A 12,059-nucleotide genomic window follows, 5' to 3' on the forward strand; every position below is an offset into this window, starting at 1 on the left:
GATATCATAAACAATACCTAGATTATATATATTAAAAAAGAGAGGTTATGGTCTAAATACGTTGAACCAAACCTCAGCCATTATTTTTAAAAGATACGACCGTAGCTTGAGATCTATTTTGAGAATATTAACAGCTCGACTTGTCGACAAAAATAATAGTAAGAAACAACTCGAGTTATATAACTTTTGCATCATCCGATAACTTCGATCGTTTGTGCGATGTCATTTTTCCCTCTGATATATATTTTTTGGATTAAAAATTAGTTAAATGTAAAGTAACTAGAGTAGAAACGTTATCTGCTTTTAATATCTCTACCAAAATGCTAACATGAAACTCATAATCCTAAGTCTTAACATAATCCAGTTAGTACATTTCTTGGATAATATTCAATGTGATTTTCGTTAGATAACAACAAAAACTTCGTAATGCATGAAGAATATATAATTTTATGTGAAAAATATGTTTCGGCATTGTAGATGTCTCGAAACATATGAACCCTCCTCTATACAGACTGACTCAAATCTCTCTTTATAAGGTGTCGGTACAAACGTAATGGCGCGTATACTAGACAGGCCACTAGTTTTTGGTATTGGAGTAAATAAGAGGAAAATATTCCAAATTTGCACTGCTTGGATGATCAAAAAGGGGGGAAAAAGTTAGTGGCTATTTCAAGAGATTCTATTGATTCTAGGGATCAATGTTTATTTTAACCTTCTTTATGTTTTTCAATATTATAGAAGTGGCATTTTATGGAAAAGGCTATGCTCTAGTTACCATTAGCTTTTCCTAAACGAAGATGCTAGGTTCCTATGTTAACGATTACTGCTTTTTTAAATAGCGGTTTAATAGCTATGCTCTAATTACCACTCCGATTATTCCACTAACACCTAGCATTTTTTAAACAAGAGATTTTTTATGACAACAAAATATTTACAGATTACAGTTATGTTTTGTGCATTTGACAATAGCGATGAACTGTTTACATGTTTACATACTAACTCTTTTAAGTGGGATATTAAGTTGAAAATCTAAGCAGGTTTGCTTGTCCCCGAGATGGTTTCTGGTTTCATCATTAGTCTTTACTCCGTTAAGTATAAAATACTAAACCGGAATTTAAAATGCCCTTACAAGCGATGTTAGGACACAATATACGGTATATGGCCAGTGCCCCTCCGATAGAACACAAGGCCAATGAAAAGGCAATATTACACACCAAATCTTTATATTTTATGTTACGTCTTATATAATACAATTTATAAAGATTTTTTTTCTATGATTATGTTCGTGTAACTCTACCAACAAAAAAAATCTCCATTTGTTAGTTTGGAATAGTGTTATTATATCAGGCTATAGTACCAAATCTCTTTTAAGGAGCAGAGCAGCAATATAAATCTTGCCGAACTATCCAATTTCCACGACGCTGTCACAAAATGTGAGGACAATTTTTGTAGCTTTTATAAATTAAAAAATATTCACGAGGTTTTCGAATGATTTGTTAGGTTTAAGTTTAACTGTGCAATATAACTATTCGCGAGTTATTTGCTAAAAATAATACTAAGTAACGACTAACGACAGTTTACAAAATAATTACTTAAAATGCCTACCAAAAAAAATAATTACTTAAAATTTTTATTTTATATTTCGTCAATAAAATATTAATAATCGTTGAAAAAATAGAGATAAGATATGGTATATGCAAATATAAATATATTTAGCGTGATTATTGGGCCGATCTTGACATGTTATTAGGCTAAATTTGGACTTCACATATAAAGTGATTCGGCCTCATCTTCTATTTTCCTTTTTGGTGTTAATTGATTAAACAGCAATAAAGGGATTTTAAAACTATTCTAATATTAGAAACTTCTAAACTATCTCTACTCTTGGAAACTTTATACGTATATGAAGAATCCGGAATGAAGGCAAGCTATGTGTGAAGAGTTTGATGCATTAGTGAGTCAAACATGAGATACGGTTAACTACTTGTCGCAACTTAATTACAATCTTGTGGGTTGCAAATCAAATAGGTTTTTAAGACTAATAAACAACTTTCTAATGGTTGTTTTAACCGGTAAGAAGACAAATACTTCCTAAATGTGATAATGCAGATTCTTACCACGACAAATTGTAAAGTGCCTTACAGACTCTTTTTCTTTCCACCTCAAAACAGAATAATAATTATACAAAGAAACGTAAGACAGAGAGACACGTCATAAAGTAAAAACAGTGTGTATACGCATTTATAAATGAAAACCGCTTAACAAAATAAAAATGCAACTCCTGCTTTTTATTTTCCAAAGTGAGATTAATTTCTTGCTTTTCACAAAGTGATTTTCTCACAATATAGGAAAAAATAAAAATAAAATAAAAGAGATTCTCTCAATTATTAAATGCTTGTTGAGCGTTTCCTTTATGAAGTCATGCACCATTAACAGTAAGCAGACCAACATCATTATATCAATTTGCTTACGTAACCGAAACTTGTGTTTAATTACAGCTTATAATATTATATATCTATATCGTAGCAATCATAGTACTTTTTTTGGAAAATTTAAACACTTGGATCAATAACGTTGGTTATAGAGTGTAAATGTATATACGCAACACAATTATTTAGCTACATATTTCAATTTTGTTTATAAATATATGAAGAGCGAGAACTGTTCGAGGTTCGAGCCATAAGGTAAAACCTACATGTGGGAGGCCGAGGCCATTGGGACTTAGCTTCGAAAAGAAATGGGGAGATTAGTATTTTTGCGGCGGTTACTTTGGGATAATGAAGGTTAGGTAGGGCCTAAAGGAGGATTGGCCGAGAAGGACATGAACGATGTCGAAGGTCAGAAAGTTATGTTTGCCAACCAAATGGATATAGACGAAGAAGAGGTTGCTATCTACTTCAATGATAGTAGCGATACCTACCACTTTTAGTATTTTTGTCAATTCACCTTTGGTTCCAAAAATACTTCTACATATTGCAAACCGCAAACACAAAAAAATTCTCCTAATGAGTGTGGTTATTACAATTTGAAAAACTTGCTAAAAACTATACTAAAGATTGTGTTTACAATTTCAATTTATTAAAAGAAAATCCATTTTTAGTACGTATCTCAATATATATTTGTATGTAAAGTAAAATTAACTTCTAAACTAGCCAGAATTTTTTAATGTAAGATGAAAAATCATAATGTGGGAATATTCTGAAAAGAGTGAAAATGTTTTGATGGGTAGTATTTTTGATGGACCCTCTTCATTTCCCTAATGGTCTTTGCCTTTAAGCAAAAATGGTTCGTTCGTGCTTTCATGTGAGGTCCCAACACAAGTTTTGCATCGGTATTGGGCCAAGGGACCAAAAGCCGGGACCCGTGACATATTCGCGAACCTCACTGGCAACGCTAGTAGCCTATTAACTTTAATTAGGACCGAGACAGGGGATTTCTCGGTTACCTTGCATTCCAAGAAAACTCCATTTTCTAGGTTATCCGTGATCCACCTCATCGATTTGAAAATTCTTCACTAAGACGTTGAAGATGGGGCTGTTTCACGCGTGAAACTTTTCGGCAATACCGGAGAGCTTATGGAGATTATTGAGGATAGTGAAAGGAAGAATATGAAGTTTATAAGTGAGGTTCAAGAAAGAGATGATAGGCTCTGGTTTGGGTTCTCGACCGTCAGTGATTTTAACGGTGACATTATTAAAGTAATAAAGTTTATCAATTTGGGCTGTAATTAGTGGATCTTTACGTTGCATTTACATTAACACTTTCTTCTGTGTGTGGATTGATGATATATAATTAAAGGTTTAAACTTAGAGTATTTGTGGTATCCAGTTAGATCTGCATTTAAAATAACTCTAAACTTTTAAATCTTATAATTTACTGAAATATTGGTTTCCTTTTCTTGTTAAAGTAGTCTTAGTTTCTTCAAAATCCAAGATATAGTTTTCTTTTTCTTTTGAATTTAAGAAACTTCACAAGAAATCCGGAATTGGTGAGTCTAAGGACCGGCCTGCGCAGTCGGCTAAGCAGGATTAGACTGGAGTTCTGTAGACAAGGAGGTCACATTACTTTTTCGATTTCTTTCTTTAATTGGTTCTGATGCTTTTGGAGTTGTTGTTGGAGGGATTTGAATTGGATAGCAAATAGCAAAAAAATTAAAATAAAAACAAAATGGTCAGAAGGCAACACAACGAATAGGTTGCCGAGTGGGACTCATGCAGTTGCTTCTTGTGCCCACTGCCCCTTCTTCTCCTTGTCAATTCATTTCCTCCAACTTCTTTCGTCTGTTATTATTTTATTTTATTTTGTGGTTACAATTTATGTTTCATTTATACACATACTTTATATATTCAAACAAAAACGTTATTTTCTTATTTTTGCTACAAGTTAAATTTATGGTTCATTTATTTATATATTCACAAGTCAAACAAGATCATTTATTTATTATCTCGAGGTATTTTTATTATTGGTTTTTAATTCTTGAAATGCTTACGTCTCTCAATCCTTACATCATTTAATTTTCTCTGCAAAGGAAAATTTATTTTCCATAAATTATTTGGTTGAACAACAATTACACTTGACCTAAACTTATAAAATTGAATGGAAAAAAACAGAGTGTAGAAAAAGATGGTCCTAAAACAATGAAGGATTTGTGGCCCCTCAATTTTCGGCATTTGCAAGCAATCATACAATTTACATGTAAAATATGCCAAATGAAATTATTCATTTCACCTAATTAGAGTCATATTACGAAGGAAATCTTTTTGTTTTGGGCCATCTAATTAAGAAGGAAAATTTTAAATAGAAAGATGTACATAAAAAAAAAGAAAAAAAAAAAAGAATAACGGATCCACAAATGCCAAGAATCCCAAAAGAAAAGAAAGAAAGAAAAATACCAAAGAGTTTACTTACATTGACACGAATTCGACATGTATCAGAAATTTATTTATTATTTCTGACACTCTATATATAACCATAATAATAACTCTTACCACACACAACAAAGAAACAAGAACAAACACAAAGATGATGAAACTCTTCTTGGTGGTGGCGATATCCGTCGCCCTTCTCTTTAGCGTCATCGATTTTTCCGGCGAGAGACCAAAAGATGGAGAGTCTATGATGTCTGTCCATTTACCTGACTTCCGTCTGATTCCGACCATCGGAGCTTCGGGACCGGAGAGTTTTGTTTTCGATATCTCTGGCGACGGTCCTTATACCGGTTTGTCTGACGGTCGAATTGTTAAGTGGCTAGCTAATGACAGCCGTTGGATTGATTTCGCCGTCACCACCTCAACAAGGTACGCACCCTCTCTTTTTTTCTTTGTTCGTTACATTTTTTTAGAAAAATTGTTTTCCTCGTTTATTTTTTTGTGTGGTTTCAAGTCCTTCAATTGTATCCACCAACTTCGTATGTCCCATCGAAATTATTGACTTGATTATCAGAATGACATTGTGCAACAAAACAAAAAAAAAATCAGAATAACAAAATTAGCTCCTTTGTGTATCAAATAATAATAATGATAAGATTGCGTACCTCCTTTGCATTTTTAACAACGAAGGAATATACATTTGGTAGTTTAATTCAATTTTAATTTATTACAGTTAGTTATCATTCCCGACCAATGAATAAATGGTACTTCTTTTGTTTCTGCTTATGTACTTCAACTTTTTTTCCACGTGGTCAACTTGGTTGATTATAGTTTGCAGATATAAACTTTCTAATTCACAATCTTGTTATTTGGGCATGCATGTGAAGTTCCCATTATTGGGGATTCTAAAACGCAATTGCATGTGCATGTACTGTAAATATATATATGTAACTTACTAACTTAATTACTTTTTAGTTTTATATTCTATGAATATACTTATCTATCTTCCATGATGTTCCTCACACGCGTATTGTGAAACGTTGTACTTTTTTTCTTTTTTTCAAGAAATCTAAATTAATAATGAGTGATATAAAATGTATAATGCATCATCTTTATTTACTAGGAGTCTCTTTAGTAATGAGTAAACGACCACCCTTTTTTTTTTTTGGTTAGGAAATGTGTAATGACTTCTAGTGGTCCAAGTTTGCTGGTAGATACAAATGATCTGACACATTTTTCACATAGATTGAAATATGTAAATATATTAACATGTACCATACCACTAATTTATATGGTGATGTGACTTACGTTTAAAGATTATTAGACTCTTGTATACGATAAATCAGAAATTTTAGGTCCTTTAACAAAAAAAAAAAAGATAAATCAGAAATTTTGTTCGAAAAATTACATTGAAACTGTGAATCTATAGCAATGGAACTGAGAGAGTGGCGAATAAAGCTGTCATTAACCTCAGGGGCTTAGTAAATTAATAGCCAAATTAGTTCTGAAGAACAGATAATTGTAATGAAGGAAGCGGATTATGAACAAATAGTTACACTTCATTGGCAATTTATGTTTTAAAATTTGTTCAATGCAGAGAAGGTTGTGAGGGATCGCACGAGCACCAACGAACAGAGCACGTGTGCGGACGACCGTTGGGCCTTTCCTTTGACGAGTCCACTGGTGATCTTTATATCGCTGATGCTTATATGGGCCTTCTTAAAGTTGGCTCAGAAGGAGGTGTAGCCACTCGTGAGCTGGATGAGCCCCTTCGGTTTACCAACGGTTTGGATATCGATCCACGTACCGGAATTGTCTACTTTACCGACAGCAGTTCGGTTTATCAACGGAGGTAAAGATGTAAAAATTTAATCTTAAAATCATAATCATTTGGTATGATTGTTATATGTATTAGAATTTAGAGCGTATTGTTGATATTTCAGGAATTATATAGGGGTGATGATGAGTGGAGACAGAACCGGTAGACTAATGAAGTACGACCCAAATACGAAACAAGTGACCACTCTTCTAAGCAACATAGCGTTTGCAAACGGCGTCGTTTTAAGCCAAAACGGTGATTACCTTCTCGTCGTTGAGACCGCCACATGTCGGATCCTACGGTACTGGCTCAACGACACGTCGACGACGACGACGAGGACGCCTGAATCTCGCGATAGCTACGAGGTTTTCGCGGAGAGGCTCCCTGGGTTTCCCGACAACATTAAGAGGAGTCCACGTGGCGGATTCTGGGTAGGTTTGAACACGAAACACTCAAAGCTGACAGAGTTCGCAATGTCGAACGCATGGCTAGGACGCGCCGCTTTGGGCTTACCTGTGGACTGGATGAAGGTCCATTCGTATTGGGCCAAGTACAAAGGGAACGGCATGGCCGTGAGGTTGAGCGAGGGTAGTAGTGGCGTAGTAATATCGGAAGTTTTCGAGGGTAAAAATGGGAATAGATGGGTATCTATAAGTGAGGTGGAGGAAAGAGATGGAACGCTTTGGGTTGGATCGGTGAATACTCCTTTCGCTGGCATGTATAAAATTTGACTAATGCAAATACTATGCGTTTCCATCATTATAAATTATAAAATTTATAATTCATCCATAATCAAAAGATATATGTCCTTTAATTCATGATTTGATTGTAGAAGCAGTTGTTATTATACTTAAATTTTAGGATTACATATAAGTCTACCAAGTACCATTTATATAAACTATGGTTTCTTTATTGAGATAGCTAGCTATATGGTTGATCATAATTAAATTTGTAAAGAAAGTATTAAAATGCATGATTGATATTAAAACGGTTGTTATTATTTATAACATCCACGAGAAAAGCCGAGTACATAACAAAATACCTAATTATATGAACCAACGACTTTTATTTATTTATTGATCGAGCTCTAGGTACCTTCCTAGGATTAAGCACTATATTTCTTTTATTTTGACATACGTACGTACCGGTAATTGACCATGCATTGCATGCATACAAACATAGAGGGTTTGTGTTATACGCCAAATCATGGCTTAGCTTCTTCCTTCTTCTTCACTTTCTCCGTGGCCATCGGCTTGGAACAACAAGCAGTGCACCGTCCAGTTGTAAAGCTTCCACAGCAACCGTATAACCTACATCCAGTACGTTGCTGGGGCTCAACTGTTTCCATAACCTTCTTGGCCTCCGCTTGACTGCTGCAACAGTATCTGCACCGTCCACGCCACCACCCACCGCAACATCCATACCTACAACCACCACCACCCCCGCCTTGCTGGGGCTCAACAGTTTCCACAACCTCGTTAACGTTGGCCTCGGCTTGACTGCTGCAACAGTATCTGCAACGTCCAGCCCACCAACCACCGCAACATCCGTACCTACAACCACCACCACTCCAGCCTTGCTGTGGCTCTACAGTTTCCACAACCTCGTTAACGTTGGCCTCGGCTTGACTGCTGCAACAGTATCTGCAACGTCCAGCCCACCAACCACCGCAACATCCGTACCTACAACCACCACCAAACCAGCCTTGCTGGGGCTCTACACCATCGGTTGCTTCAGTACTTGGCTTCACGTCATCCTTAGCTGCACGTGTAATTTACAGGTTTATATACACCATGAGTTAGATATTCGATCATCATTTCATCAATATGATCGAAAGTGCAAAGAGAGAAATTATATAAATATAGAGTTGTACATATATACCATGTGTGGCATCAGTGGATGTGTCCGCAAAAACAGCGAGGGAGAGAGAGAAAAGCAAAGCCAAGAGAGCGAGAGACTTGAGGTTTCCCATGTGTTGTATTCGTTACACAGAACAGTTATCTTGTTTGGTTTTGTTGCGGGAATATGATTTTGTTAGTGAACTGAAGAATGCATATACGAGCACAGCACATCCATTTATATGCAAAACTTGACGACAAGAAACCAGTCAATTATGTGGAGTGAGGGAAGATAACGACAGAGATTTATAGGGACTTCTATATACAGTTAACAAAAATATAAAATAATATATATATCTACTCTCGTCTTATGTTTTTAATACTGTAATGTTTTTAAGAATTAAATCTCTAATTTTTTATTTTTCTAGTTTATTAAAACTAACAAATAAATCAATATATTAGTTACACAAAATAGAAAAATTATGTATTTTTTAATATACTTTGAAAAGACCTTGAATTAAAAACGAGTTTGAAATAGAAATTAAGAGTATTAAACATCTTCAGAAACCGATTTAGAAAGATGCTTATTACCTACATAGAAGCTATGATGCTATGAAATGTTTCTAATTTTTAGTTTTTTTCGTCTGGTTAAGCTTTAGCTTTAGCACTTAACAGGGTAGAGAGTTTCTATTCAAAATGTTCACATCAATACCTTATTTTGTTTTAAATATCGGATACTCTGACTATTCTAAGCAACCCCTAGCTTTTGCGACCGGCTTCGTTTTAAAAACGTTATTTTGTTTTAAATATCAATACCTTATTTTGTTTTAAATATCGGATACTCTGACTATTCTAAGCAACCCCTAGCTTTTGCGACCGGCTTCGTTTTGCGACCGGCTTTGTTTTAAATATCGGATACTCTGACTATTCTAAGCAACCCCTAGCTTTTGCGACCGGCTTCGTTTTAAAAACGTTAATTACCTTATCGTCGTGGAGACGGCCACACGTCGGATCCTACGTTTATTGGCTCAACGACACGTCGACGACGACGTGTGAATCTCGCGATAACATTAAGAGGAGTCCACGTTGGCGGATTCTTGAGACCCTTGAACACATAACACTCAAAGCGGACAAAGTTCGCCATGTCGTGGCTAGGAGGCGCCGCTTTGGGCCTGGCTACGGACTGGATCATGGTCCATTCGTATTGGGCCAAGTACAATGGGAACGGCATGGTCATGACCCTGAGGTTGACCGAGGGTATGTACCTAGTAGAGTCGTAATATCAGAGTTTTCGAGGGTGGATATATCTATAAGTGAGGTGCCGGAAAAAGACCTCTTTGAGTTAGATTAGATCGGTGAATAACTGCTTTCGTTTGCATGTATAAATTCTTAAATTTATTCTTGCAAATATGCGTTTCCACCATTATAATTCATATATAATCAAAAGATATATATGTCCCTTATTAACTCATGATTTATATAGTCGAAGCAGTTGCTATTATTCTTAAATGTTAGGATATATAATATATTAGAAATCTACATAGTACCATTTAATATTAATCTATGGTTTGTTATTCAGCTAGCTACATGTTATATCATAAATAAAATTCTAAAGGAAACTTTTAACAAATAAAAAAGGAGATGGTAAAGAAAATATTATAATCCATAATTTTGATATTTAAAACAGTTGTTATTATTTATAACATCCACGAGAAAGACACTGCAAAATACATATTATAGGAACCCACGATTTTTTTTATTGAGCTCTAGGTACCTTCTTTAGGATTAGGCAGTATATTTCTTTTATTTTGACATACTTACGTACTGGTAATTAACCATGCATACAAACATAGAGTTTGTGTTACACGCTAATTATGGCTTCGCTTCGTCATTCTTCGTCTCTCCCTCCGTGCCCATCTTCTTGGAACAACAAGCACTGCACTGTCCATATGCATAGCTTCCACAGCAGCCGTACCTACATCCACGGCGTTGCTGGGGCTCAACAGTTTCCACAACTTCGTTGGCCTCAGCTTGACTGGTGCAACAGTATCTGCACCGTCCACGCCACCACCCACCGCAACATCCATACCTACAGCCACCACGACCGCCGCCAAAACCACCACCACCACCACCACCGCCGCCACGCTGCTGAGGCTCAACAACGTTGGCCTCAACATTCTCCGCTTCTTCGGCTTGGGATTGGCTGCAACAGTATCTGCACCGTCCAGCCCACCAACCACCGCAACATCCGTACCTACAACCGCCTCCACCCCGGCCTTGCTGAGGCTCTACAACAACGTCATTGGCCTCGGCTTCGACTTCCGCAGTCTGAGGTTGGCTGCAACAAGCGCTGCACTGCCCATAAGCGAAGCTGCCGCAACATCCGTACCTACAACCGCCTCGACCACGTTGTTGCGGCTCTACGGCATCGGTTGCGTCAGTACTTGGTTTCACATCATCCTTAGCTGCACGTGTGGTATACAGGTTATACACCATGAATTAGATATTCGATCATAGTTAAGCAAAAGTGTAAAGGAAAAATATATATATAGAGTTGTACATATATACCATGTGTGGCATCGGTGGATGTGTCCGCAAAAACAGCGAGGGAGAGAGAAAAGAGCAAAGCTAAGAGGGCGAGAGACTTGAGGTTTCCCATGTTTTGATTTCGTCACACAAGACACTTGTTTGGTTTGGTGAGGGAATGTGATTTTGTTAGTGAAGACTGAAGAATATATGAGCATAGCACATCTATTTATAGTTGGGAAGCAAAACTTGGCGACAAGAAACCAGTCAATTATGTCGAGTGAGGGAAGATAATGACATATTTATGGGGATTTTTTCTTTTCTTTTTTCTTTACGCTTTATATAAAATGTAAAAAGTAATCATATTAAACATCTCTATAAACCATGATATGATCGAGAAGAGTCTCATCAAATGATTGAGAAAGGTTATATAGAGCTTCGATGCTATGACATGTTTTATAATTTCTAGTTTTTTCGTCTAGTTAAGCTTTGGTATAGGGTGGATATAGTTTCTATTCAAAATTCACAATGATAGCTAGCATCTATACCTTTTTTCTTTTTCTCAAATGAAATATATATTAATTATAAATGATCATTACAAATAGTCTCTTAGCCATGAGGACTGTAAAACAGAGTTAGTGTAATATTCAGAATTTAAACAACCAAATTTAGCTAAGCTAAAGTTACTGTAATTTTGAAGACCAGGTTCTTATGTCATGAAAAAGATTTGTTAAAGAAACATCAACACTCTGACCATTTACTATTTTAATGAGAATTTCACAGTCCCTTTCAAAAATTACTGAATGATATCCTCTAATCCATACTTGTTGTATAGCAGTGAGCAATCCATATGTTTCTGCCTCTAAGAGTGATTTTACACGGTTTAGTCTAGTTGCTCTCCACACGAAAGGTTTACCTTGATGATTTCTAAATATCCATCCTCTAGTTGACTGATGTGAAAGCTGATCATAGCTCGCAATAAAGTTGCATCTATACCTCTTTTGTCAA

At 35.9% G+C, this 12,059-nt stretch overlaps 4 protein-coding genes across 5 annotated transcripts; 2 read left to right on the forward strand and 2 right to left on the reverse strand.

Moving 5' to 3' along the window:
* Positions 1,120-4,032, forward strand: LOC104788831 (protein STRICTOSIDINE SYNTHASE-LIKE 1). Its single transcript, XM_010514611.1, is given in 6 exon segments — positions 1,120-1,154; positions 2,654-2,783; positions 2,786-3,011; positions 3,230-3,270; positions 3,273-3,698; positions 3,964-4,032. Coding segments are annotated over 6 exon segments (927 nt in total).
* Positions 4,869-7,472, forward strand: LOC104785257 (protein STRICTOSIDINE SYNTHASE-LIKE 2). The gene is made up of 3 exons (XM_010510433.2): positions 4,869-5,297; positions 6,466-6,720; positions 6,812-7,472. The coding sequence occupies exons 1-3, from the start codon at positions 5,023-5,025 to the stop codon at positions 7,416-7,418; spliced, it is 1,137 nt and encodes a 378-aa protein (XP_010508735.1). The 5' UTR covers positions 4,869-5,022; the 3' UTR covers positions 7,419-7,472.
* LOC104785258 (multiple epidermal growth factor-like domains protein 6) lies at positions 7,659-8,883 on the reverse strand. 2 transcript variants are annotated; one of them, XM_019245679.1, is made up of 3 exons: positions 8,569-8,883; positions 8,177-8,448; positions 7,659-8,047 (listed from the first exon to the last, which is right to left on the reverse strand). In XM_019245679.1, the coding sequence occupies exons 1-3, from the start codon at positions 8,657-8,659 to the stop codon at positions 7,892-7,894; spliced, it is 519 nt and encodes a 172-aa protein (XP_019101224.1). In that variant the 5' UTR covers positions 8,660-8,883; the 3' UTR covers positions 7,659-7,891. The 2 variants fall into 2 exon arrangements, with proteins under 2 accessions (XP_019101224.1, XP_010508736.1); XM_010510434.2 differs by having other exon boundaries at positions 7,659-8,448; positions 8,569-8,870.
* On the reverse strand, positions 10,195-11,271 carry LOC104785259 (keratin, ultra high-sulfur matrix protein-like). The gene is made up of 2 exons (XM_010510436.2): positions 11,094-11,271; positions 10,195-10,990 (listed from the first exon to the last, which is right to left on the reverse strand). The coding sequence occupies exons 1-2, from the start codon at positions 11,182-11,184 to the stop codon at positions 10,398-10,400; spliced, it is 684 nt and encodes a 227-aa protein (XP_010508738.1). The 5' UTR covers positions 11,185-11,271; the 3' UTR covers positions 10,195-10,397.

Source organism: Camelina sativa, chromosome 5 (genome assembly GCF_000633955.1).
Source record: "Camelina sativa cultivar DH55 chromosome 5, Cs, whole genome shotgun sequence".
Lineage (NCBI taxonomy): Eukaryota > Viridiplantae > Streptophyta > Magnoliopsida > Brassicales > Brassicaceae > Camelina > Camelina sativa.

Coding starts and splice junctions, on each gene's coding strand:
- LOC104785257 (XM_010510433.2), top strand. CDS start 5,023: ATGATGAAACTCTTCTTGGTGGTGGCGATATCCGTCGCCCTTCTCTTT. Junction 5,298..6,465: donor GCCGTCACCACCTCAACAAG/GTACGCACCCTC, acceptor TGTTCAATGCAG/AGAAGGTTGTGAGGGATCGC. Junction 6,721..6,811: donor AGTTCGGTTTATCAACGGAG/GTAAAGATGTAA, acceptor TTGATATTTCAG/GAATTATATAGGGGTGATGA.
- LOC104785258 (XM_010510434.2), bottom strand. CDS start 8,659: ATGGGAAACCTCAAGTCTCTCGCTCTCTTGGCTTTGCTTTTCTCTCTC. Junction 8,449..8,568: donor ATCCACTGATGCCACACATG/GTATATATGTAC, acceptor TTACACGTGCAG/CTAAGGATGACGTGAAGCCA.
- LOC104785259 (XM_010510436.2), bottom strand. CDS start 11,184: ATGGGAAACCTCAAGTCTCTCGCCCTCTTAGCTTTGCTCTTTTCTCTC. Junction 10,991..11,093: donor ATCCACCGATGCCACACATG/GTATATATGTAC, acceptor CCACACGTGCAG/CTAAGGATGATGTGAAACCA.